The sequence below is a fragment of the Cladophialophora psammophila genome (assembly GCF_000585535.1).
Source record: "Cladophialophora psammophila CBS 110553 chromosome Unknown aczJe-supercont1.18, whole genome shotgun sequence".
NCBI classification, from domain to species: domain Eukaryota; kingdom Fungi; phylum Ascomycota; class Eurotiomycetes; order Chaetothyriales; family Herpotrichiellaceae; genus Cladophialophora; species Cladophialophora psammophila.
The window spans coordinates 76,556-100,607 of NW_006912939.1; the positions used below are offsets into that span (position 1 = coordinate 76,556).

Consider the following 24,052-nt stretch of genomic DNA (forward strand, 5'->3'; position numbering starts at 1 on the left):
GCCCAATTAACACCGTAGGCCAGTCGCTTAGCTGAAATCGGGCTCGATCGTGACTCCTGGCCACATTGAACGCATACACAGGAATCAGTCTAACCAGCAGTCCGCGCAATTTGTTGCATCCCAAGACGTCCATATTGAAGTAACTGTCTCTGGTCCATTGCGAATCCCCACTGCTTACAGCTCACCCAGATACGCAATAGCAAATCCAAGCCATGGCTGAGTTGGACGCCCTTATTGACTCGCTCATTCAACAACGCAACGCCCCGGAGGCGTCTTATATCGACTGCAGATATGAAAACACCCTCAAGGTCGAGCAGATACCTGGGAAAGGTCAAGGAGTTTTCGCAAAACAGTTCTTGTCCGTGAAAGACCCGGTCTGTTCATTAAACTTCCCAGCCATGATGGCGATCGACTCGGACTTTTTACCGATGACGTGCTATCATTGCCTGGTTGTCACGGAGAGTCCCCTACCCCTCCCAGGGCATGGACACACATCTATCCAACTCAAGATCTGCAACGGCTGTCGTTCTGCTCGCTTCTGCAGTAAAGACTGCCAGGTTGACGCCTGGCATGCGTATCACAAGTACGAATGTAAGATCTTCAAAAGGCTGCAAAACAACTTGCCCCCAGCCATTCTTAGGGCGGTGTTGCGGGTAGTGCTCCTCAAGGACCGAGATGTCCTGCCTAGCGACGAATGGAGCCGCATTTCGCAGCTAGTTTCTCACGAACAGATCCTTGCTGCCCGAGGTCGGTCAAACCTGACGGACATGGCCGAAGGCATCAAACATCTGGCCGCGTCCAGCATGGGCATTGAGACGATTCAGAGGCTCATTTTCATCGTGAAGTCCAACGCGACCGAGCTGCCCACGCCGATCCAGGGGGGAATAGGGGTTATGTTGGAGCCTCTCGTGGCCAAATTCAACCACAGTTGTGAACCTAATCTGGCCGTCCATAGGCCTCAACATACCATGAGCAGCCGCTGGATGAGCTCTACACAACTCTCAGACGATGAGCGCCGGACATTCGTCCACGTCATTCCCCTGAGAGACATCCAGCAAGGTGAAGAGCTCCTTAACTGCTACATTGTTCCCACGGCGTCGGCGAATGCCCGGAGAGCGAAATTGATGGAGGACTACTTCTTTACGTGCCACTGTCCTAAATGCCTCTCGGATGTTAATGCCGCTACAGACCTAGCTGCTACTCAACCGAGTCTCCCCACCCAATTTGACAAATGGACGGAGTCGGTTTCACGCCATCTCGCGCCAGAAAAAAGAAGCCTTGACGCCTTTCGAAGGGCCGCCGCCGGTATGGACAAGTCAGAGCGCTTCCTCGAATATCCCGCGCTCTACACCACGGGCAAATTCCCCGAGATGGCGATGAGACTCATTCTGGAAGGGTTGAAGCAGCAGGCCTTGGACGAAGCCGTGGTCAACATACTTCGGATTTATTTTCTCGTCAATCCACAGCGCTTGGTCGGTCGACATAACCCCACCAACATCTACACGATCTTCCTCATGCTTGACATATTTGATGCGATTTTGGGAATCTCGACCCCGTCTGGAGTCACCGGCGACAAGGTCGAGAATTGGCTGCGTGATCTCTCAAATCGGGGGTTGAGTAGAGATGGGGTGATTTACTGGCGGCACAGAATATGCACAGATGTACGAAAACGGCTGGAGGATAGCGCATTGACGGATGTGCTCAGTCTGGTCCAGAAGCGGGAGGAGCAGGCGAAGCAGACCATCGACAAAGACCGTCTGGCCGAAGGAGAGGGATTAAAGAAGCGTGCGGAAGAGGAGATGAGAGTGGTGCTAGGGTTGAAAGAGCAAAGGTGGCAGGGTGTTATGCAGGAGACCGGGTGCTGAAGTGGGTGGCTTGTCAGGCGCATAACCCCATCCCGACGCAGCAGCTTCGGCATCCATGATGTTACGTCCGACAATATAGAGACATGTAACCTAACTCGATCTTAGATCATCGCTCAATTGAGAGAGCGAGCCGGAAGCAAGTGGCGGCGAAAAGCGACCAAAGTTGGTCTATCCGTGACATGACGTGATTGTTCCATTGTCTGCTCATGGGGATAAATCGTTCTCAGACTTTGCCGCATTGGACCATGCGCGCCTGTCTCCTTCTGAACGGTCAGGAACGGTATACCCCAGGGAGAGAAAAGCTTATTCGTCAGATACAGGCTAGGGAAACTCTCGGGCAGATGAGTAGGAGACCTTCAACAGAATCTCAGGGTCAAAGGAACATGAACTAACAGCGTCAGAGGCCAAATAAATGGTACGATATATATAAGTTTGCCCATGCGACAGTTCAGGTCGGAAGACGATTGGGACGAGAGGACGGATATAATTCCCAGCTGCCTGTCGAGGGTAACGGAGGAGTGCACGAGGGTGAAGCAGCTGCTGTCAGTGGATGATGGACCAATGTACTCTGTACTTCTATTTAGGCCGTTAACCAACCATAGCCGAATGTTGCCGTACATCGGCATCACACGTTGCCAGACGAACTGAAGTTCGAACGGCGCCCTTGGCCTACCAAGCAGGGGCAATGGAGCCCCTAAAGCACCTGGGGGGCTTCCCCAGTTCTGGGCCCCCTCGGCGCCGCCGGCTGGTACCGGTTGTGCAAGTCTATGTAGGCTGACGTCTTCCCAGAGCCCCCAGACTTGTACAAGTATACTCTACTTGTACTTGTATACCTATCCTTGTAGCACTCACGCCGTCCAATAAAGTCACTCCGCTTGTGTGCGGCTATCATGTGACCACGCGCCTTTTCCAGGTTCAGCCTCACGCCTTCCAATTGGACAACCGGCGACCCCAAAAGCTCACGCGCTATTGTGCGATCTCTCCCTTGCTATATTTTATCTATCAACACATCACACCATAGGCTAGCGCTGAAATCTCGAGGCCCACGAGGCTTTTAGATCTGGTTCAATCAATGGGGTTTCCTACAACACGTTTTGCAATGCTGGTCTTGTTGTCGACCTCGAGCCCTCGACAACACTACCACACAGTTGCGCTTCTAGGAAGTTATCGAGTATGTTTTCTTTTTGCACGGTCATGGCATACCGTCTGTGGCGACAGTTATGCACAATGGCATGCATTTGGCGTTGTACTATATGTACTACCGCCCTTCGTCGGACGACAAGTCAATGGAAAGTGTCCTGCTTGAGATCAAGGCCGACAAAAACGATTTTTGGACCCATCTGATGCCTTTTGCGAAACACAATTGGGCGTTCCTAACTTCCAACAAAACCACCACTACCTTTTGAAACCCCGGTTTTCTTTTCTTGATCATCTTTTCCATAGCCCACTATGAAGTGGGAGGACGATGGCTATGCGCGAAGAGACGACGATGGGAGACCGGTGACGTTTGTGAGCTTGCCTTGGCTCCTTTGCACACGCTCTTTGGACTCATCGGTGTGAATAGGAGGAGTATCAAAAGAAATCCTCGCATAACGCTACCGAGAGGAACAGGTGGAACTTGACCAAGGGCGACCTCAAGATGTTTGCTATTACTGGGTACGGTCCACCTGCCTGGCTACACAAATCAACGACTACTAATGATATAATTGGCAGCGTCGGCTTCTTCCTTGATTCTTATGATCTGTTCATCATTAACCTGGTGACGCCAGTCTGGCTCTACGAGTAAGCTTCTCCCCTCCACCAACACACTCTCGAGGTCGTCCAGCAACTAAGACGTGATTCTTTATTTCAGATACTGGGGAGGGCTGGATGGTCGTAAACCTCATTATCCGCCTCTCCTCCGAGGTCTCGTCAATGCAGGTTCCAACATCGGCAACATCATCGGACAGCTGACATTCGGCTTTCTCGGAGACGTTTTTGGTCGAAAATTCGTGTACGGAAAGGAGCTAATCGTCGTGATAATTGGCACTATCCTCACCATCAGCCTGCCCAACGACATACCAACACCAACGTTGAAGATGATTTGGCTCTTTTGTTTTCGAGTACTTATGGGCGTGGGTATCGGTGGCGATTATCCCATGTCCGCATCCATCGTGTCAGAGAGGTCCCTGCTGCCAAAGCGTGGCCAACTGTTGGGATGGATCTTTTCTAACCAGGGTTGGGTGAGTCTTGACATTGAAGAGCTATCGGGACGCCAGAAGCTCTGTGTTGAGCAAGTTGTGCAGTGATTTCTAAAGTGCCTTTTCAACTGACTCGGTTTTTGTCTCTTAGGGTACGCTCACAGGTTCCATTGCGACGATCATCATTCTCGCGTCGTTCAGCCACGCCCTGGGTGCAGAAGGACACTACGGCCAATTGGATGCTGTTTGGCGAATCCAGATGGGCCTTGGCCTTGTTCCGGCTTTCGCCACACTTTACTTTCGTCTTACAATGCCTGAAGGTAGGAAGTACCTGCAATCTCGCGAACTGAACGGTCACTCGGCCGCGCCGAATTCCAATGGAGCCAAAAACCACGACAATTCAAAGCCTGCGCAGGAACCGGAGCTCGACTCACTCGGCAACCCCAGTGTCTCAACGAATGTCGGCCCTTCTTCTTCTTCTATCGATGCGACGACTGCGGCCAATGAAAACAAGCTCAACCCCACGTCTAGCACCGAAGGTCGCACGAAATACAAGGCTTTCTTTGTCTACTTCAGCAAATGGAAGCACCTCAAGGTCCTCTTGGGAACGACATCCACATGGTTCCTGCTCGACGTGGCGTTCTATGGCACGAACCTGAACCAATCCGTCCTGCTCGATGAGATTGGCTTCAACACCGGCAAGAATGAGTACGACCTGCTGATGCGGAACGCAATTGGGAACCTGATCATTGCCGTGGCCGGCTACGTTCCCGGATACTTCTTCACCATCTACTTTATCGAGAAGCTCGGCAGGCGGTGGATCCAGATACAAGGGTTCCTGATCGTTGCGTTGATGTTTGCCATCATAGCTGGCGACTACGACCATCTTGGGACTGCGGGAAAATTCGTCTGCTTCGCTTTCGCCCAGGTACGTCTAACGTCAAAAACATTGTCCATTGCATTACGTAATGAGTTCTTAACTGTATTGGCAATTGCAGTTCTTCTTCAACTTCGGTCCCAACTCCACGACATTCATTATCCCGGCTGAAGTCTATCCTTCACGGGTGCGTGGGCTGGCGCACGGCACCAGCGCCGCCGTGGGAAAACTGGGGGCCATCCTGTCCGCACTGCTGTTCAACTATCTCAGCGGGCCGAATATCATCGGGCTCGCCAACGTCCTATGGGTGTTTTTCGCCTGCAATGTCTTGGGCGCCATCATTACCTTCTTCACCATCCCCGAGACCAGGAACAAGGACGCCGATGTGATGGACTATGAGGAGTGGAAGGAGAGACAAGCGAAACTGTACCCCGAAGATGCCTGAAATGTTCGAAAATCAGTTCTCCTCCCGCTCCTCCTCCTCCTCCTCCTCCTCCTCCTCCTCTGCCTCCTCCTTTTGGTCGTAACCCAGAAAGTCCCCGGGATGCCCTGCGCCCCCGCGAAGATGCAGCAGAACCCCTTGTTGAACCCCTTGGAATCCCAGTGGTCGGAAAGGGAAACGCCTCTCCTAAAATCGCTCCCTCCCTTCGACCGGTCCCCCCACGTCTATGTCTGACTCATATATGTTGCCATATTCGTCTCCGAACTCACTGTCGTCGTCGTCGTCGTCGTCTGGAGCATCAGCCGCCCCGCTTAGCGCTGTGAGACGTTGCAAGAACCACTGCAGCTCCAGCAGCTTGAAGTCAGGAAGTGGTTGTGAGTCCGGGTCGTCGGTTTCGAGAGTGAAAGTATCTCCGGAACGAATCACCTTGCAGTCCTCATGATCAAACAACCTGGCTGCGCCTGGACCGTGATCTGAATCCTCCAACGACAGCGATGGAAACGTCGTGATGTTGGCAATCGGAACATATGGATTTTTTGACAGCCAATAGAACCGTACCTGGAGTCTTTTTTGGTCATCTGAGAGTTCGACCGGCTTTAGGGCGAAGTAACCATTTGACCAATACTTGTGGGCGGTCGCCGTGAGAGAAATCATATTATTGCAAACTTCTGTCCCTGCAGGGAATATTGATCTTAGCCAAGCCCTCACACGGTCTTCGGACCAGAACAGTCTCAAGGCATTCCAAAAGGTGACTGTGCGACCTGCGGCTGGGGGACTATCGATTACGTGCCTCATGCAGAACGGGTAAATGTGGGCAACTTCAACGGCGCCGTCGTCCTTTGTTAGGACACATTTCCATTTATCTCTCTTTTGACACTAAATAGTTGATTTTGTTATTAGTATGAACCAAACTGTTCGGACTAAGATAGAGCTCGAGGACTTACGAGGTCTCTCGCACTCCGTGAGCGGCGGCCACTTCCAGCAGAGCTACTCTCTGCTGGAAACGGGCGCGGCTGTCCACTGGCGGTCCTCTTGCGTCCACGGTCGCCTCGTAAGGGGGATGTAAATAAAGGGTTGGCAAGTGTTTGTGGAGTCGAGGAATTAGAGGCCGATCCACCTTGTTGGCCTTGTGGGGTGAGAGATTGAAGTGGAGTGGAGGCGTCAGAGGCTGATGCACTTCGTTGAGTCCCTAAACAATATTCGCAATTTGCAAGAGTAAGATGCGTCTTGTTAACGTACACATTTTGACCAGTTGGAGTTCACTCTCAATGTTTCTGAAATGTGATGGCCAGGGGATTGAGTCCTGCTGAACTCGTGATACTAAATTCCGTAGATTCGCAATATCAGAGAGCCACAGGCACGCCCAGATTGTTGGTGGGACCACTGCAAAGTCGAGAGCATTCTCCAGATTCTGAAGTAGTGCAAGGCGATCTTCGTGAAGAAATTCGGCCTCGGCGTCATTCGCAGAATTCATGGCGACGCAAGGCTGTAAAGGACGACGGAAGAGAAGATGACTGTGGAGAGCCGAACAACGGAGGACAAGAGGACTGTTGAAGAACCGAACAACGGAAGAGAAGAGGAAAGAGAAGGGGAAAGAAGAGTTATATACATGAGTGCCAAGAAATTTCATGTGTTGCTGAGTTTACCAAGAAGTGGTAACTTACTGAGTATAGACCTTGGCAAGCGTAACCTTTTACTCCCTGCTCGGTACCGAGTACTTGACCCCCTGAACCATCAGGTCTCTAGACCCGGTCAAAGTGTCTGCCGGGGGAGCGACCGAGTGTGTTGTAATTGAGCCTGGAGCCTCGTCCATCGTCGACTCAACAACAGACACGACTCTCAGAATCGGGCCACTGGTCTCACCATCCCAGTCTACAGAGCCTTGGCCCCCAAGAAATTGGCAGCATTTCGACCCGCAATCCGTCCAAACACGACGCACTCGAGCAGACTGCTTCCTCCCAGCCGGTTCTCTCCGTGAATGCCACCTGTGGCTTCCCCTGCCGCCCACAGGCCCTTGATTGGCTTCCCGCTGTCGTCCAGGACTTCTGCCTCGGTCGAAAATATGGCACCTCCCATTGTGTAATGCACGACTGGGGTCACGGTGCCGACGTAGACTGTCGATTCCGGTTGCGGATCTTCTAGTCCCCAATGGCCAAATGATGATCGGCCTAGAGGATCGGAATGTTTGCCTTGCACTGTGGCAGCGTATTCCTTCATCGACTCCAAAGCCATCTCGGGATGCTCCAGTTCTGATATTGTCGTCTTCTGCATCAGCCCTTTCCAGATATAGAAGTCGATGTGTGCCTTTGCGGTCTCATACGCGGCCTCGTCCAACAAGATTTGGATATCCCACTGTTTGGTCGGCTGTAAGTCTTTGGGAGGCAGCGCCATAATAGCATCTGTTACCTCCTTCCTTATCTTCAACTCGTTGATGAATCTTTTGCCCTGTCTCAGGAGGATTCCACCCTCTCCCCTCAAGACTTCGGCCGCCAGGAATTTGGTCCGCTTGGATGGTTCCTTTGGATCCACAAATCCCGTTGGGTGGACCTGGACTTGTTCCATATCGACCAGATGCCCGCCGACATCAGCCAACAAGGACTGGGACCCCGGGAGAGCTTCGTTTGTGGATGGGAATCCCTCTAGGTCTGGCCGATATTGAGCGAGCAGGCCGGACGAGTCACCCGCAAACCCGCCAGCCGCGAATATCACGGGCCCTTCAATCGTCTCCGGTTTGCCCTCGCGGGAGACTTCCACTCCTACAACCTCCCCATTGTTCGACTTTAGAATCCTTGTGACGGTCGTACCTGTTTGGAGAGTCACAAGAGGACTCGCTTGGAGCAGTTTCAACAGTGTCAAGACAATGCTGGCTCCGGGCGGAGTGGCGCCCCCTCCTCGATGTGTTCGAGCGTGGCTGTGGCCACCCAGCTGGGCGACGCGAGACAAATCGATGCCCTTTTCATCCACGAGCCAATCGATCGCCGACGCCGAGGAACTCGTCAGCTCCGAAATGAGCTTCTGCCTTGCCTCTGTCTTGGCGGCCCTGAAGCTTGCCCCGGCCGATTTCAGTGTGTCGGCGTAGAACTCTGCCACCGTGTCCGACCCCGGGGCTTGAAACCGCGTGGGGACACCATTGATCCCGCTCGACGCCTTGATCGAGTTTCCGCCGGGCTTCTGCTGGCGTTCGACAATATAGACTGGCACCCCTCTGGCGACGAGCTCGGAAGAGGCACAGAGACCTGCTAGACCTGAACCGACAACGATAACTCGGGAGGGCGCGGCTGTAGCTTGGGTAATAGACGACGTCATCCGGAACCGACCAGCGAGCATAGAGAGAAGAGCTGCAAGAACTGAAAATACGAGAATTTGACCTAGTCTATGCCAGTACCACTTCATAGGTTGTGGTGGTGGTGGTGGTGGTGGTGGTGGTGGTGGTAGTGCAAACCAGTACTGTTTTAAATAGCTAGGCGTGAGGGGCTGTAAGCGAGGTTTATGCGGCGGTTGGATATCAGATATCCGGCTACCGGCATTTGCGATGCAGAATGCATTCAACTCTCGGGTATCGAAGACATCTATCATGGGAGCAAGTTTTGGTGTTTATCACGCCACGGCTCACGCGTTGCTGACATGTCACCCCACAAAAGTGCCTTTAAGCGACAACCAGATCCATGTTTCAGGGTACATATGGGGACAAGAAGAAATTTATGCACTGGAGTCATGAACAGGGATTTCGGATGTTGCCGTCTTTAGTCTCCTCTGTTTATTCTTTATGAGGTCCAGACGTTGAGGCTGACTAGCTCTTCATATTTATTCGACTCGATAGTGGCTTCATGGTTCTATGACTTACCAAAGGAGCCTTTGTCCCTTTCCTGCTCACAAGTTGCCCTGCTTCATCTTCATCCGAACTCAAACAGCTTCGAACTGGCCCATTGCAATTTCTTGGACGACAGATGTCACAAAGGACAGTCTCTCCTGTTGGGTTGTCATTGCCGTGCACTGTGCCCACCAATGTTGCCCGGCTTGAACAAATTTGCCTAGTTCCTCTTGAACAGAGCGGCGTAGATCGCGGTCCAACACACGGCTTTCGACTTTTCTGCTGAACTCATCATGTACATCAGACAAGCTCTCATACCTCCGTCCTTTGATCGTGCGGCGCACGTCCATCACAGCCTGGCCGACTTGAGTCCGACCTGGCACCTTGTCCTCACATCTGCCCAACTCCCCAGATTCTTGGAAGTGTTTCAACAAGAGGTCTTTGTAGTGGGAAATCAGTTTGTTCTTGAGACAATTGTCCAAGGCTTCAATTTCCCGCCGAGGTTCCTGCATAGAAACAGCTCGTCGTTTGGGTGCACGAACCGGTGGAGTCGAGCCTCTGGGCTCTAGTGGTTCTGAACTAGACTGCAAGAGATCATCAAAATCTAGATGCTCACACCGACTGATATTATTCTCCTGATTTCGTGATTCTGCTGCCGATGGGGTGTGTATAGCGAGATTAGCATTGCTGTTGACTGTGGCCGACATCAAGGTTCGGATATTATCAGTCAAGGGATGTGAGGCCTCTAAAGGAGAGTGAGTTGAGCTAACCTAGTCAATATGTCGTCTCGCATTATACGCACCTTGGAGATGAGAAGTCATCTTCTGAGGTTGTTGGATTGTTTTGGATGCCGAAATTTCATGAGCCGCATGCTGCTGCTTGGAAGTGAGCACGTTACATCGCTCGCCGTCCATGCTATCTGCAGTGAGTGGTGTTGGAGTCTCAAGAGCCGGGAGAGGTGGCTGCGGGGTGTTTCCAACAGTGGTTTGGCTGTCGGTCTGGTTTCCTTCCGACTGCTCGTCTTTAATCTCAACCACATCGGCGAGGTCAATGAAACTTCTGAGGCGTCTCTCGGCCTCATGCTTCCTCCGATCCATGTCCAATCTCCACCTCGCCAACTCCCATTCCCGCTCCTCGAACTCCATTGAGCGATCAAAATGTGCTTTCAATTGATTTCTGCTATCCATCTTGCCCAGAGATTGAGCTTCTTTAGCGAAACAAGAGATGTTTTCAAAGATAAGTGGCAGTTTGTGCGAGTTGGTATCACCGCAAAGAAAGGAGCGAAGAAGGCAGTGGAAAATGGGCGGACACTGGATCCTTAAGGGTAGACGCAGACCATGGCGCATGTCAGCGAATGAGTGTAAAACCGGCGGACTATGCATACGCCCTTCTGGGGGACTGCGTCTTCCCCTTCCCTCTCCTCCTTTTCCGGCTTGAGAGCGACATGTGTTTCTTCCAACAGCCGGAAGTGTGCATACGTATCAGCCTGTATAGGCACTTACAGATGCGTTGCGCCGAGAGTTGAAGCACTTCACATGGCCAATCCCATAATTGCTGGGACGGAAGCGGGTGACTGCACCGGAAGGAGGGGTGCCAGATCTCCGACGTAGCGAAACACAACAAAGAAGAGGAAGAGATTCTCAGGGAAATTTAACACGCGTGATACATGTCAGGGCGAGAGTAGTTGTTCAGTGAATAGCTCGATGAATTGGTCGTCGAGATGGGTACCTCATACTCGGCAGAGTGAAAAGTGAAGCGGCGATGGTGAAATGGAAGCTGAAATGATTGCCGTGTCAACCGCGCCCAGTAAACAATGACGCCATCTCCACAATTCACTGCCTCCTCACTCGTGACTTGTCGCTCTCTGCGCCCTGCTGTCTGCGCTCTCCTCGTATTCTGCCAGCTGGAGCCTGGAGTCTGATTGTACCACGACATCTCATTGCCAGCTCATCACGCGCAGCCTGAATCTCTCATCACCTGCTCCGTTTCCGTCTTTGAGATCTGAATCATAATCATCATTTTCGCACCGACAATGTCATCTTCAAGCCTCGGATGATTCTAGTCAGTCCTTCCTAGACTATCGCCCCGACCATACGATACCGCCTGATCAGCCTGTTTCTCGAAATGGCTGCAGTCATGGAACCTTCAGGCCTAGTGCTAGGCTCATATCTGCCCGAGAACGACATTTCGCTGCGCTGCGCACGTTTCAAAGCCTCTCCATTTCTGCCTCCCCTGGACGGCAATCCTACTCCCGATTCATCAGCTGCCTGGTCGCAGCCACGACCTTCGAGACCGCTGGAGACTGCAAACGGTCCTCACCCGTCAGAAGATGATCACCAGCATAGCCGCAAGCGACCGCGACTTGACACGAAGTCAGTCTACGATGACCATTACACCACCTCAGAATCCTCATTCTGGCGAGAAGCCCTCAGTCCCCCGCCTCTCGTCAACACAAACTACCGCATCGCAGGTGGTTTGGATACGCCTACCGCACTAGACATCCAAAAGGAAGACGATGCCCATGAATTTGACTATGAGATCGACTGCAGGCCTAACAGGTACAACAGCCAAAAGTCGCTCCAGACGTCAGAGTCCTACTTCCCACAGACACCAGCCCCAGATCGGTGCCGGAGGAGTAAACGGAGACTATCGCCCCCGGCGCCACCAATGAAGAGCTGGGGAAAGACAGTTTGGGCTTTGACTGGTGGTTTGGCAGGCAGAGTCTTCAATTTCTGTTGGAATACTACCTTCAAGGGCTTTTACGCCGGCGGGGGCGGTGGGTACAAGTTCGATATCGGACCCCCAGATGTCGGTTCTTCTAGTGTCTGGACGGAAATTGATTCAAAACCCGATGTATTTCACAATGACGACACTACTGCCGACTCAAGGCGACTTGACCGAGAGCGGACCCCTGTTCCTGGTGGGTTTCCTGGAGATGGACCTGAATTTATCGAGGATTACATGTCGAGACTGTCTGTTCAACCCAGCCAGGAGAACAATTCAGCTTCAGCCATCTTACCAGACCAAGATTCTCCATCGATCTCCCGCTATAATAGTTGGGTAGTGGTTGATGGTGCCAACGACACGTCAGCATCAACGGAATCCAGTCCCGTACGCAAGAAATCCAGAGCAAGCACGGCGAACCTCTTTGCATCCCGACCATCATCTGCGCCCCGCCATTCAAGCCACCCTCTATCTCGCCCTCGCTTGACGCCTCGATCATCGACACTTAGATCGTCAGCGTCATATGCATCGCCGCGGGTTTCAATGAGCGCGAGCGCCTGCAACACCGCGCCATCACAGCATCAGCTTTGGGACTCCATTTCCGCAGCTTCTGCGATCGACCAGCGTTACAGCTCAGACAAGCCTTCAAAGCGCCCGAGCGGTATCTCTAGCACCCACAGGGCTTCACTCTCTACTTCTCGTCGACTGTCATCCGCTTCAACCCCCACGTCACCAAAGCAGTCTCCCGAAGTCCGCAAATTCGAACAAAAACTTCGTCGGAAAGAAGCTAAGCAAGACGCGACGATGAATCGGTTCAACATGCAATTGCAGGCGATGATAAAGGAAGGGCAGGCAGCGTTGGGGAGTCGAGTCGAGGTTGAGGTTGAAGATTACCAGAATGACGGGGATGTAGATGAAGGATACTTCGGAGATGGACCCCTAGATAGAGACACAACGAAGGACACGTGGAGCTGGAACAGGCAGGATGAACGCCCGGCCCCTGGTCTAGGAGCATGGTCGTAGTGCGATCCGCTTCCTGAGAACGAGGGCGAGGACGAGTGTCGAGACGGCGATGGGGAAGAATGTGGAGAGTGGTGTGAAGTATCGGGTGCCGAATCAAACTAGATTCATGCACGAGTCGACCCGTCGAGCGAATGGAACGGCGAGGTTGGCTGATGTTGTGAGCATGAATCCGCCCAAAACGAGAATCCGGCACCTATGAAGAGGGAGGACTGACAGGAGCATGGGCAGCTCACACCGTCCGGGGAATCGCTGGGGAGAAGGGGGCAGAGAGGTCAGTCACTGCCCATTCTGCTTTTCTTGTTCATATTGTCTTCAGTACCCTCTCTTTTCTTCCTTTGGAACGTCGTGTCAGACATGATACCCCTAACGGCAAATTCCCAATTGAACGATTTCACATTTTCGGATGATGAGAAACATATCCTAGACTCTTTTTCTGCGCATCTCTTAGATGGCTTGACGAATGGAATGGTAGAAGAAAGATCTGACGGCACAACCGACATGTTGAATTGATGTGTGGCTTGAATTGTAGTAGAGTCCAGTATATTGATTCTTGGAAGTCTCTGCCAAGTTATGTTCTCTCCACACTGTAAGTCCACATACTTAGGAGTCGATCTGAGGAGACAACGGGCTAGATTGGCGGCCGGTAGGTATGTAAATCAGGTTGTGTGGTGAGACACCTAAATTGTGACGAACGCCATTCATTTGATTGGACATTTATCTCCTCAAGGATGGGGTCCGTGTTCATTGATCAGTAGGTGAGCTGGAAAGTTACCTCACACTGATCCCGAAATAACTCAGTGCAAAGGAATGAAAGAGGGTTGATTGAGGTCCTAGCTTTTCCAAGTCACTATCAGGTCTTGGTGCTGGGTAAACCGAGGCCTCGAGCGAGTCGACGGGATATTGCTCGCGCTGGTATGCGGCTCTGCTGCCCTCTCCAGGATCGTCTCGGTCGAGTAATGCGGAGTAGGCAGACGAGGTGTCTCTCCTGCCTGGCCTTTCGACTTAGAAGCGGAGATTAGAGAGTCGCGTACGGCTGTGAGTCGCGCGATTCGCTCCTGGTGCTGAGAAATCAAAGATTGTAGTTGGCGCATTGGTTGGTTAGCTTCTTCGTCTTCTGCATCAGTCGCCTCATCCGTTGACGGCATCACCGTACCTGCGGACTGAGGTGTGGATGGGAGGGGGTTTTCGAAGGGCCACTCCGGCAGGTCTCGGGCAGAAGCAGGAGTCGACGAAGCAGGGGCGCCCTCCAAGATATATCGTGCCCAGCGGCGATCACTCGCAAATGCAAGGTTGATTCGCTCACTCAGCGATTTGTGTTCCGTTGCAGATAGGATGATCTCGGCATTATCATCGTCGGCGGCGGGGGGACGCTGAGAAATATCCTGCAAGCCGCTCGCGACGTCCTTCCGCAGCTGAGCCAGCTTTTGCGCATACGACGTAGCCTTGTCTCTGAGGTCCTGGCGTTTGCAGAGCGAGTGCTGCAGAGAGACTCGATGGGCGAGAATCAAGGGCAATAATGACTCCGGGTCATGGCGCCTGTCTCCTTCGGTGGTGCTCCTCTTCTGACGCCCTATATCGTGTTCCCTTTGTCTGACTTGTCTGTTGCTTGCTTCACCTCGGTCTTGTGCCAGCGTCTTCCTCACCACGAGCATGGCGAATCTCGCGACCAACTCCTCAAACTTGTCGCCTTTGCACTCGTCCAGCATTGTCTTTCTCAGCACCGTTTCTCTCGGCAACTCGCCGCTCTGCTTCAGCTCCGCGAGCCATTTGTATATCCCGGCTCTCAGATCCCTCGACTGTATCGGTGTTGCAGGTGGGAAAGACGGCGAGAGTCTTGAGGCTGCCTCGATGGGGGAATACAGGCGGAAGAGATGGAAGAGGGCCCATTCGAGGGACTTTATGCGGTTCCGGGGTTGGCTTTGTGCTGTACTTGTTGTATTGGTGGAGGCTTTTGCGGGAGCAGAAAGGAATGTCGAGTCGGAGATGTTAGACCAGTCTGGGAGGAGGTCGAGGTCGAGGATGTGCAGGGCACGGACGAAGATTGCGGTGTTGTTCCGAAGATGCCATTGGATTTGTAACCGTGAGGCATCCATATCGAAGAAAGTCGGCTAAAGACGAGGGGCATGTTTTTGTTGCGCGTCATTGGAGCGGCAAGAGATTTGGCTCCCAAGTTGGTGCCAGCCTCGTCAATGACCCCGTGTTTAAGCGAGCCTTGCCCTAAACCCCTTTTCCATTCTGAGGGGCCGGGATGCCATCATGTTACGCTCTCCCTGCATAGTCTCGAGTCGTGAAACTGAGAATGACAGTGACCAATCACATACCTCTTGGGAATCGTAGAGGACTGAAATCAATACCGAGTACGAGATATTCGTTTCAGAGTTGAAGGAATACGAGGGAGCCCTCGATATAATGATACTGTCTACTCGCCCATTCCCTCTCTCTCACCAAACGCCTCTCCTCCTGTTCCGTACTAATCCAAGAATCCTCTGAAAGGCGCTTTTTCGGCTTGGTTCACCACGAGTTTGGCCAAAGTCTTATTGTGCTTTCTTACTCATCTCCAACAATCCTGTAGCAGGTGCTTTCGCCATGGCCCACAGCTTCGGAGTCAACTTTGAAAAGCACCCAATGGTTGCGCCTATCTGGGACCGTCTACAGGGCCTTGAACAGCAATTGGATCGACTCGATCTCGCAGTGAACGCTATATTGAAACACCTGAACATCTCACTGCCCGACGGGATTGGGCCGGCGGATGGAGAGCCAGACGCCCTTCTCTCTACTTCTCAACCCGAAGGCGCTCCAAACTCACAGGTCTCTGACGGGCCGTATGAATACAAGGCGCTCGATTTCGGAAAAGCCGAAATTCGCCTGTTTGCCCTGCACGATGCGGGTGATGACTCGGAAGACATTAGAGGCTCCGTAGTGCATGTTAGTCTCGAGGAAAATCAAGTTGCGCGACTGAGGAAGTACAACGCCATGTCATATTGCTGGGGCGACCCGAGGATGGATGGGCGTGTCATCGTCGACGGTCATGTGTTTCGGGTCACACAGAATTTGGAAAGCGCCTTGCGTCAGATGAGGAAGAGAGCCGCAAAGGAAGCGGCGGCAACTAGGGCTTCTTCTCCAAAGACGTTCTGGTGGATTGACCAGATCTGTAAGTGATTCTTTTTTTCCACTCGGGTGCGAACGACGATGAAGCTGACTCGTTGGAGGCATCAACCAAGGAGACATTGAAGAGCGAGGAAATCAAGTCTCATTGATGCGCCGCATCTACAGGGGAGCCCAGTCAGTTCATATCTGGCTAGGCGATGCTATTGAGGGGTCTGAACTCGCCATGGACGTTGTTAACAAGATTGGTCGGCCCCCTACCCGAGGTCCTGGGGAGAAGGAAGTTGAATATCCAAGATTTTCGGAAGGCGATGTGCAGAAACATTGGCAAGCCCTTCGTCTATTGTTGGAGCAATCTTGGTGGGAACGAAGTTGTAAGTATTTTTGCACCCTGTTTCGCTTTCAAAAGGATCTTCACCATTACCGAATCAATCGAGATACAGGACTAACGGATTTTTTCTAGGGATCCGTCAAGAAGTCTCCTTGGGATCGCGCACACAAGTCAGTTGGGGCGATCAAAGTGTCAGCTTTGACGTGATATCACACACAAGCTGTGATGGCCATTGAGTATGCGGACAGCCTGGGCCACCGAATCCCAGGTCTTTGTTCTGATGTCGATGACCGTCAAGCTGGAGACAGCATGCTTGGTTTCAGCTTCTACCACCAGGCACGAAGCATTCGTGCTTTGAGGAAAGCCTCCCACGCAGGTCGCTCCTTTCTTCCTCTACAGGATCTGCTCCTTCATTTTCGCCACTGCAAAGCTACAGATCTGAGAGACAAGATCTATTCGATGTTGGGACTGGCAGATCCGGAAATTTACCTTCTCCGAGCAGATTATCGACTCTCTCTGCCCGAAGTGTTGAAGTCGGCAGCTCGCGCGATCTTGCCACAGAAAAATGGGTTGCGCCTTCTGGGTGCTTGCCAGAATCATGAGCGGTGCCACGACCTACCATCTTGGGTACCTAACCTGATCGACGACTGGAAGTATCGCCCCTTCGAAGCTGACGACGCGAGGCACTATATTTCCACCGCAGAACCAAGCGTCAAATTCGATCAAGACACCCTGCTTGCCAAGGGGTTCATCTTGGACTCTGTGACCACAATCTGCGATACCGTCGTCCCGCATAGTGCAACTACAGGGCAGCTCGACGAATTGTACCAGTCGTGGCAACAGTTCACCGAGAAGGCACAAGAGGCTGGACACGTTGAGGTTCATGGATACCAATACGGAGCGAAATACGGCATCCACGAGAGAAAGGATATGTTTTGGGTCAACTTCCTCTCCACAGACCGAATGGCCAGCAGGCATCTTCGCTACTCACCCAACGATAACACCACCCTTCTCTCCGAGCGCGAAGACGGGTTGAAAATGCAGTACATTGGCCTGAATCTGAAACTGGCGCAGAGTTATCTACTTCCCGCTTCATCTGAGTCGAGTTTGCATCCGCTCCGACCCATTCGAGCGGCATTGACGAAGTACGGCGTCGGTCGACGATTGGGAGTCTGCGCGGGACAGCAGACACCCGTGCTCCTGCCCGGAGACGCCATACCAGGTGATGCGATCGCCGTCTTCAGAGGGGCCACATTTCCATACGTGCTGCGAAAGCTGTCCGGAGCCGAAGGAATGGTCGAGCAGTATGTGCTGGTCGGTGAGGCGTTCTTGCCAGAAACAGCAGTAAACAAGGCGATTGCTTATGCTCCCAAGACGATGGATGCGATCCACATTGTCTGAGTTCGGCGAAAGAGGCGCACGGGCATATCGTGCTTCCGTCGGCCCTGCTTGTCGAGATATTGATTGTGTGAGGCTCCATGATGCAGTGACTCAAAGCGAAATCTCGGAGCAAGTGGTGATGGAGCAAACATGTTGCGCGCGAGGAAAGGTGTGTTGGCTGGCTCATGGGGGGCGACGGCCGTGGCTAGGCAGTGTGGGTAGCGGCCGCGTTCATGCATATAGGGGGCGGTATACGGAATACATCTTTGTACTCTAGTTTCACCTCTTCACCGGTTCACAACATGAAGGCCACATTAAAGGGGCGGTGGAGAGTTCGGTCGACGTACAATTGAGATTTTGTCGTTTACGATTCCCAACTCCAGGGGCGGAGAGGGGTTGGACAGCAGAATGGAACAGTAAGTCGACCGTATGAGCCTCCGTGTATTCTACACATTTATTGTTTAGGACGATCATATCTCGCTAGGCACACAGCTTGCCATGTTGACACACCCGAGACGAAAACGCACAATAGAGACAGAAATACTTCGCGCTTTTGTTTAACAGGGCCACTGAGCTCTGCGCTCGAGGATATGAAGTTATGAACGCCTCGCATTTTTCAGGATCCTCAATCTATTTGTCTAGAGCGTTGTAAAACCAATGTCTCGCATCATAGTCGTGTTATAGCATCGGGTTGACGCCGAGATTAATTACTCAGTGGCGGTGCTTGTCTGTCTATGCCATGGCCCGCGTCCAGTCGGAGCTGCTGTGGTCGTCAAAGTCTCTTTTGTATTCACAGCGGGAATGGTTTTGCTTTCCATATCCGTGTGTCCCTCCACCGGCATGTCACGGCGGCTGCTCTCTTCAACATTCTGTCTGCTTCTGTTCCAGTACCAAAGCAGAACGATCGCAATGTAGGCCACACCGACGATCCCAGCCGCCGCGCCGTAGCCCTTCTCGCCGCCAGGAGTGTTGGCAGCCAGCACGATGCCCGTGGCGCCGTTCACAATAGCCGCAGCCATCAGTAGTCGTCCCAGCCACATGTGGAATCTGCGGATCCATGGTCTGCCTTTGCGGCTCGGAGATTTGTACAGGTAGTGATGCCACTGGCCGATGAGGGGTTGGAGAATAAACAGAGCCGTGAGGATAGTGCCGAGAATGGCATGGCCGTATGCGTCGTTGTATACCTAGAGAAGTGTCTGTCAGTCAGGGTCATAATCCAGCGCGGCGTGACTGATGAAGCATGCTGATAACGCTATCCTTCGGGTCGCCGGATATCGACATATATATCAACAAAATCAAAACCTCCTGCACGCACCTCGTCGTGAATAATGCAGACCCAGGCCCCAAGACCAAACCCGGATATGAGCATCCCCAGGCCCAGCAGCTGGCAGCATACGTGGATCCTGAAAAGCGTCCTTCCGCTCACGACGCGGTCGAGCAGTCTCCAACAGATCGAGCCGAAAGGGAAGACGATGATGACCGTGATCCCCATCATGATGCCATGCACTTTGTCGGAGCGATGTTTTGTCGCCGCGGGTACAGACCGTGGTAGGAGCGAGCTTTCCATGCTGACAGCCACTTCGGAAGCCGACGTTGCCAGGACATGAACTCCCTCCATGAGGAGAAGAAGGAGAAGTAAAGAGAATGTCCTCGGGCGAAACGGCAAACTTTCAGCAGGAGCGAAGTGCTCAATCCTCAAATGCTGATAGCAATGTTCAATCAACAGTGTAAAGGGATATACCAAAAAGAAAAGGAAGCCGGAGTAAGAGGGCCAATGCTGCTCCTTTTGTGCTCCTCAGCCCGAGCCAAAGGAAAACCCAAAGACCCCCATTTCGTGATCAGGCAAAGTCCACCCCTTTGACAGATGGCGCAATATAGAACCCTGCATTATCGCACCAGCATGTTCCTTAGAGCCAACGGATCCTGCTCCCCGGCTAGAGACTGATTGCAATTCCCAAGCAAGCAAAATTGACTGTGGCCGAGGCGAATCAGAACAATACTTTCGAAGGGAAACAAACCTATTCTTTTTCGACGGATAGGCAACTGGCCGCCAATGGCAGGCGGTAAAGGACTTGACATACAGACCAGATCTGAATCGAGGCCATGCACTGTTCGACCATGGACGGTCAGTACATAGCGGAGCTGGATGGAGGGTTCGCGGAGTTTATCAGATTAGATGATCCAACAGCATCTGATTAGAGTGGACAACCTTTCAATCTAGAGAATGAGTGATGAGGTATCGTGGGTATCCTCAGTTGCAGTGCTGACCAGCCTCCGAACATTCTCCTCGGGCGTTCTCCGAGGCACCCACCGGATGTCCAAACACCAGAAGGCGTGACAAAATCAAGCTCGAAGATGAGCCGCATCTGTTGTTTCTTGTGTCCAACCCAAACGCAAGAGACGGTGCCGGACGAGGCGATGGATTCAGGAGGTTACAAACGGCATATCTATACAAAGGACTCAGCATGTGCCACTGCACGAGGATGGTGGTCAGGTCGGACAGGGATCGATACCCAATTTTTTGAAACCTGCATGATAAGAGTATATATAGAACAAGATGCAGAACATACGAGCTAGGTTTTCTCTTCATGTTTGAGGTAAATGGTTCCCCACCAGGTTCGAAGCGGGTTGACAGAGCTATTGAATGGTTGACCCCACGCCCCGATGAATGCGATATCTGCCACGGCGCCATCGACCATGACACCAATGGCGTGAGACGCACGATGCCGTTCCTATATCCAGCAATTAGCCAAGAGAACGTCCTGCGAGCACTGCTTACAGGTGTGTGGGAATTCCTGAATTCCTCGGCCTTCAGAGTGAACGAATAGATATCGCTCGAGGGAAATAGATTCGGAGTGATTCGAGCCGACCGAACTCATTGTTGTAGGTTGTTCAGTGGACACGATAAATCAAGAGACATTTCTTAGAACCCCGAATTGGCTGTCTCGATGGAGAAGGACTTCGATTGTGGTTAGATGACCACAGTTTGCTTATGCCTCCGCCTAGCAGCGGTTTGAGCGGGGTTGGTAGTAGCTGAATGAGTTTTATTCGTGGTAAAGGACGTTTTGTCTGCACGAACTTGACTCATCAGCGTAGTTGGTGACCGTTGCCGGCACCGTGAACGAGTAGTATCTGTCACAGATCGAGGCTGCCGGTATATAGTCGCCTGAAGTCGCGCACGTCGTACAGCTATGGAAGATACATTCAGAGATATAAGAGCTGGCGGACGAGCGCATATCCTCGGACAGCCCAGCACGGATGCCACAGCAAGAGGCCAGCCGTCACCGCCGGCTATACAACATTGCCCGCATTTCGTTGGAGCTTTAGCTCGGGATTGCTCCAGATTGAGATGTATGTGGATGAGGACCGATGAACGGCAAGAAACTCGTGTATGACGAGGAATTGGAGTTGGTGTGTCATTTAGTCCTTCCCGAGGTTTGACTGAGGCAGCCCGCCGTTTGGGACACCTAGCTCTTTGCCAATTATGTGGAAGGGGAATCTCAGACAGTCGTCTGATTGCGTTGGGATGTTGGAATTTCAAAGGCCAGCAACAGCTTGCACGGTGAGAACTATAAATGTCTTCTCTAAGCGAAACCTAGCCTAGCATCAAAACAATAAGAGGAGCCCGTCTTGAAGAGGATGGAAAGCAGCAGCTCAAGGCAGCCGTCAAAAGCTCCAGGGGCTATGTCAAATCAATTTGGCGGCTGAACGCTTCCGCCAACATACCAGTTTTGTTTGGCTCGGGCTGGAAACTACAATCAAAGGCTGAAAACAAGAGTGATACGAGTTTGTGGCAAAGCCAAACCCATGGGAGGTCGGCGGTACAATACGAGATACCGGTCAAGTGGCAGGAAACCCGCCTACCGAGATTTCGAAGACGGTGGAGACCAATCAGCTTGTCACTAGAATGCTTCGACCGGGTTGTGTGGACGTTTTGTTGTTAAAAATATGGTACGAGGTACAGTATTTCCAGGGCCACACTCAATGAAACATTGCTTTCAAAAAGAAACTTCAGCCTTGGCGGCGAGGCTGTTCATATCGGTAAACCTTCCTCCTTCAGAGATTACACATAGCAGCATCACACACGTTCCCAAACAGGGTGAGTCCTCTAGCCGCTTTAACATTCCTCCTTGGCGGCTGCGGGCGGGACGGACAGGATCCTTTTGTTTGGTGGGGAGACGTCGCTTGGTAAACAACCAAAAGCCTCATTCGGAGTTTGCTCAACAAACATTTCGGGCACTCTCAAGCGTCGCTCTTTGTCCTGCAAAGTTTGGTCTGTATATTCGAGCATTAGAGGTATGGCAATATAAACTGGGTGGTGTATCTAGATTTCTGCCTCTGTTGTCTTCATCATTTCCTTCTCCACGTCTCCCACCTGACTCATTATCCCACAACTACATTGCTCTGCTTTACAGCACAATGGCTTCAGACAGACCGCAGAGTATGTATTCCGCCTCTAGGTCACGGCTCAGCACTGACACTCTCTAGTTCCTCCTTCTCAACCTTCGTACACCCTCAGAACCTCACACACATCCCTTCTGCCCAAGCCGAACCCATGGTCCGTCCGTGCAGTGCTGAAAGACCTCCCCAATCCACCACCGGAAAACTCCTCCTCTCCCATAGCCTTCTTCCACTACCTTGAGCGCCTAAAGATCGAGAAGCGTGAAGGATGGCGAAGATTTGGTATCTCAACCGGCGAATCTATAGCAGACCACATGTACCGCATGTCCCTGATCACCATGTTCGCTCCCCCCGAACTAAGTTCACGCTTGGATATCCCAAGGTGTACGAAGATGGCGTTGGTCCATGACATGGCTGAAGGCCTCGTCGGGGACTTGACCCCCGTTGATGGAGTACCGAAAGTGGAAAAGAACAGACGTGAGGCCCAGACCATGGACTGGGTGGCTCAGTCATTGCTCGGAAAGGTGCATGGTGGCATCCCGGGCAAGGATCTTCGCGCGATTTGGCAAGAATATGAGGACAGCGAGACTCTGGAGTCAAAGTTCGTTCATGATGTGGACAAGCTGGAGCTGATACTGCAGATGGTGGAGTACGAGCGCGCCAACAATTGCGCCATTGATCTGAGTGAGTTCAGCTGGGTGGCGAGGAGAATCAGTCTGGAAGAGATGAAGGCCTGGGCACAGGAGATCTTGGATGAGAGAGCAGAGCTTTGGAAGAGCAAAGATATGGAACCGAGAGAGCCCACAAAGGCGGCGACAATCAAGGATCAACAGGACGAATACTACAGCAACGGGGAACGCCGGGTGTTGGGGAATGGAGTGGCCGAGATGAATGGACATGCAAAGTGATGAGAGGAATGAATGATGCGATGCGATGCCGATTGGACCAGAAGTGCTATTTGCTGGAAACGTCCCTGAAAGCCACGAAGACCAATGATACCCAGAAAACAATAGACGGCGTGTTTTGACCTGTGCTCATTTTCCGCTGCTGACAAGCTCCCTGTATTCTGGCACACACTGACTCTATCTCTATGGACGAGCCGTTGAGTTGTTGATACAATCATTAAATCGTCGAGGGCGTCTATCATTCCTCATCCTGTGCATGTACACGATCATTCTGAATCTCCTCCCTCAGCCACTGCGCCTCCTTCCTCATTTCCTCCTCACTCCTGGGTTCCCTATCGCTGTCTGGGCCGCCCAACGCCTCCCTTCCTGACTTTGCCTTTTCGTCTTTCATTCTCCGTATCTCAAGAAAGGCTTTGCCGAGATCGCCTTCCTCTCCATCCATCGCGTCGTAGATCCTGTCGCCACCACCCTTGTCATCGTAATCTCCTCTCTGTCGCGGAATCACATGAACATGCACATGTGGCACTGACTGGCCTGCATCAATCCCATCCTGGACGGCGACGTTGAACGAACTGGCATGGTACACACGTTGGAGGGTCCTCGACACAATGCGGACCGTGTTGAATAAGTCGGCTGTTTCGGCGCTGGTGAGTTGCGAGAGACGCGGGACGCTGCGCACCGGGCAGATCAAGACGTGGCCTGGAAGCAGAGGTTTGAGGTTCACCAGGCCGTAGGAAAGGCGAGAAGGCGAGAGGTGAAAGACCTGTGATGCGACGAGAAAGGGGCCGAATCTCAGATTTGGTGGAAGTTGCAAGGGCGGCATGGCGGGGTCAGCGGAGGCTGCTGATGGCCGGGCTTCAGGCATGATACTGCTACTGCTGGAGAGGAACACTCGATACTTGTGCCTCGTATGTACCGAACGAAGCACAATCACTACCCACCGAGGATCTGAGGCCGGATGGAAACGTCGGCACGCATGAAGCTCCAACGTCACCGGCGCGTTGTGAG

The 24,052-nt window shown here is 52.4% G+C and overlaps 11 protein-coding genes across 11 annotated transcripts; 5 read left to right on the forward strand and 6 right to left on the reverse strand.

Annotated features, from left to right (window-relative positions):
- Positions 1 to 212: 212 nt before the first annotated feature.
- On the forward strand, positions 213 to 1,865 carry A1O5_09934 (uncharacterized protein; the record flags this gene model as incomplete). Its single annotated transcript, XM_007750512.1, has 1 exon — positions 213 to 1,865. The coding sequence occupies one exon, from the start codon at positions 213 to 215 to the stop codon at positions 1,863 to 1,865; it is 1,653 nt and encodes a 550-aa protein (XP_007748702.1).
- A 1,449-nt stretch (positions 1,866 to 3,314) lies between these two features.
- On the forward strand, positions 3,315 to 5,367 carry A1O5_09935 (uncharacterized protein; the record flags this gene model as incomplete). Its single annotated transcript, XM_007750513.1, has 6 exons — positions 3,315 to 3,374; positions 3,430 to 3,521; positions 3,579 to 3,647; positions 3,718 to 4,087; positions 4,197 to 4,973; positions 5,044 to 5,367. The coding sequence occupies 6 exons, from the start codon at positions 3,315 to 3,317 to the stop codon at positions 5,365 to 5,367; spliced, it is 1,692 nt and encodes a 563-aa protein (XP_007748703.1).
- A 183-nt stretch (positions 5,368 to 5,550) lies between these two features.
- On the reverse strand, positions 5,551 to 6,838 carry A1O5_09936 (uncharacterized protein; the record flags this gene model as incomplete). Its single annotated transcript, XM_007750514.1, has 3 exons — positions 5,551 to 6,240; positions 6,309 to 6,553; positions 6,604 to 6,838. The coding sequence occupies 3 exons, from the start codon at positions 6,836 to 6,838 to the stop codon at positions 5,551 to 5,553; spliced, it is 1,170 nt and encodes a 389-aa protein (XP_007748704.1).
- Positions 6,839 to 7,236: 398 nt separating this feature from the next.
- Positions 7,237 to 8,691, reverse strand: A1O5_09937 (uncharacterized protein; the record flags this gene model as incomplete). The annotated part of the gene is made up of 1 exon (XM_007750515.1): positions 7,237 to 8,691. One exon carries the CDS (start codon positions 8,689 to 8,691, stop codon positions 7,237 to 7,239), a length of 1,455 nt encoding a protein of 484 aa, XP_007748705.1.
- A 576-nt stretch (positions 8,692 to 9,267) lies between these two features.
- Positions 9,268 to 10,320, reverse strand: A1O5_09938 (uncharacterized protein; the record flags this gene model as incomplete). The annotated part of the gene is made up of 2 exons (XM_007750516.1): positions 9,268 to 9,920; positions 9,978 to 10,320. The coding sequence occupies 2 exons, from the start codon at positions 10,318 to 10,320 to the stop codon at positions 9,268 to 9,270; spliced, it is 996 nt and encodes a 331-aa protein (XP_007748706.1).
- A 979-nt stretch (positions 10,321 to 11,299) lies between these two features.
- On the forward strand, positions 11,300 to 12,922 carry A1O5_09939 (uncharacterized protein; the record flags this gene model as incomplete). The annotated part of the gene is made up of 1 exon (XM_007750517.1): positions 11,300 to 12,922. The coding sequence occupies one exon, from the start codon at positions 11,300 to 11,302 to the stop codon at positions 12,920 to 12,922; it is 1,623 nt and encodes a 540-aa protein (XP_007748707.1).
- Positions 12,923 to 13,752: 830 nt separating this feature from the next.
- A1O5_09940 (uncharacterized protein) lies at positions 13,753 to 15,015 on the reverse strand (the record flags this gene model as incomplete). The annotated part of the gene is made up of 1 exon (XM_007750518.1): positions 13,753 to 15,015. The coding sequence occupies one exon, from the start codon at positions 15,013 to 15,015 to the stop codon at positions 13,753 to 13,755; it is 1,263 nt and encodes a 420-aa protein (XP_007748708.1).
- A 493-nt stretch (positions 15,016 to 15,508) lies between these two features.
- A1O5_09941 (uncharacterized protein) lies at positions 15,509 to 17,759 on the forward strand (the record flags this gene model as incomplete). Its single annotated transcript, XM_007750519.1, has 4 exons — positions 15,509 to 16,073; positions 16,132 to 16,401; positions 16,491 to 16,528; positions 16,596 to 17,759. 4 exons carry the CDS (start codon positions 15,509 to 15,511, stop codon positions 17,757 to 17,759), a joined length of 2,037 nt encoding a protein of 678 aa, XP_007748709.1.
- A 686-nt stretch (positions 17,760 to 18,445) lies between these two features.
- A1O5_09942 (uncharacterized protein) lies at positions 18,446 to 19,305 on the reverse strand (the record flags this gene model as incomplete). The annotated part of the gene is made up of 2 exons (XM_007750520.1): positions 18,446 to 18,922; positions 19,054 to 19,305. 2 exons carry the CDS (start codon positions 19,303 to 19,305, stop codon positions 18,446 to 18,448), a joined length of 729 nt encoding a protein of 242 aa, XP_007748710.1.
- A 2,852-nt stretch (positions 19,306 to 22,157) lies between these two features.
- Positions 22,158 to 23,047, forward strand: A1O5_09943 (hydrolase-HD superfamily protein; the record flags this gene model as incomplete). The annotated part of the gene is made up of 2 exons (XM_007750521.1): positions 22,158 to 22,179; positions 22,227 to 23,047. 2 exons carry the CDS (start codon positions 22,158 to 22,160, stop codon positions 23,045 to 23,047), a joined length of 843 nt encoding a protein of 280 aa, XP_007748711.1.
- A 235-nt stretch (positions 23,048 to 23,282) lies between these two features.
- Positions 23,283 to 23,909, reverse strand: A1O5_09944 (uncharacterized protein; the record flags this gene model as incomplete). Its single annotated transcript, XM_007750522.1, has 1 exon — positions 23,283 to 23,909. One exon carries the CDS (start codon positions 23,907 to 23,909, stop codon positions 23,283 to 23,285), a length of 627 nt encoding a protein of 208 aa, XP_007748712.1.
- Positions 23,910 to 24,052: the final 143 nt, after the last annotated feature.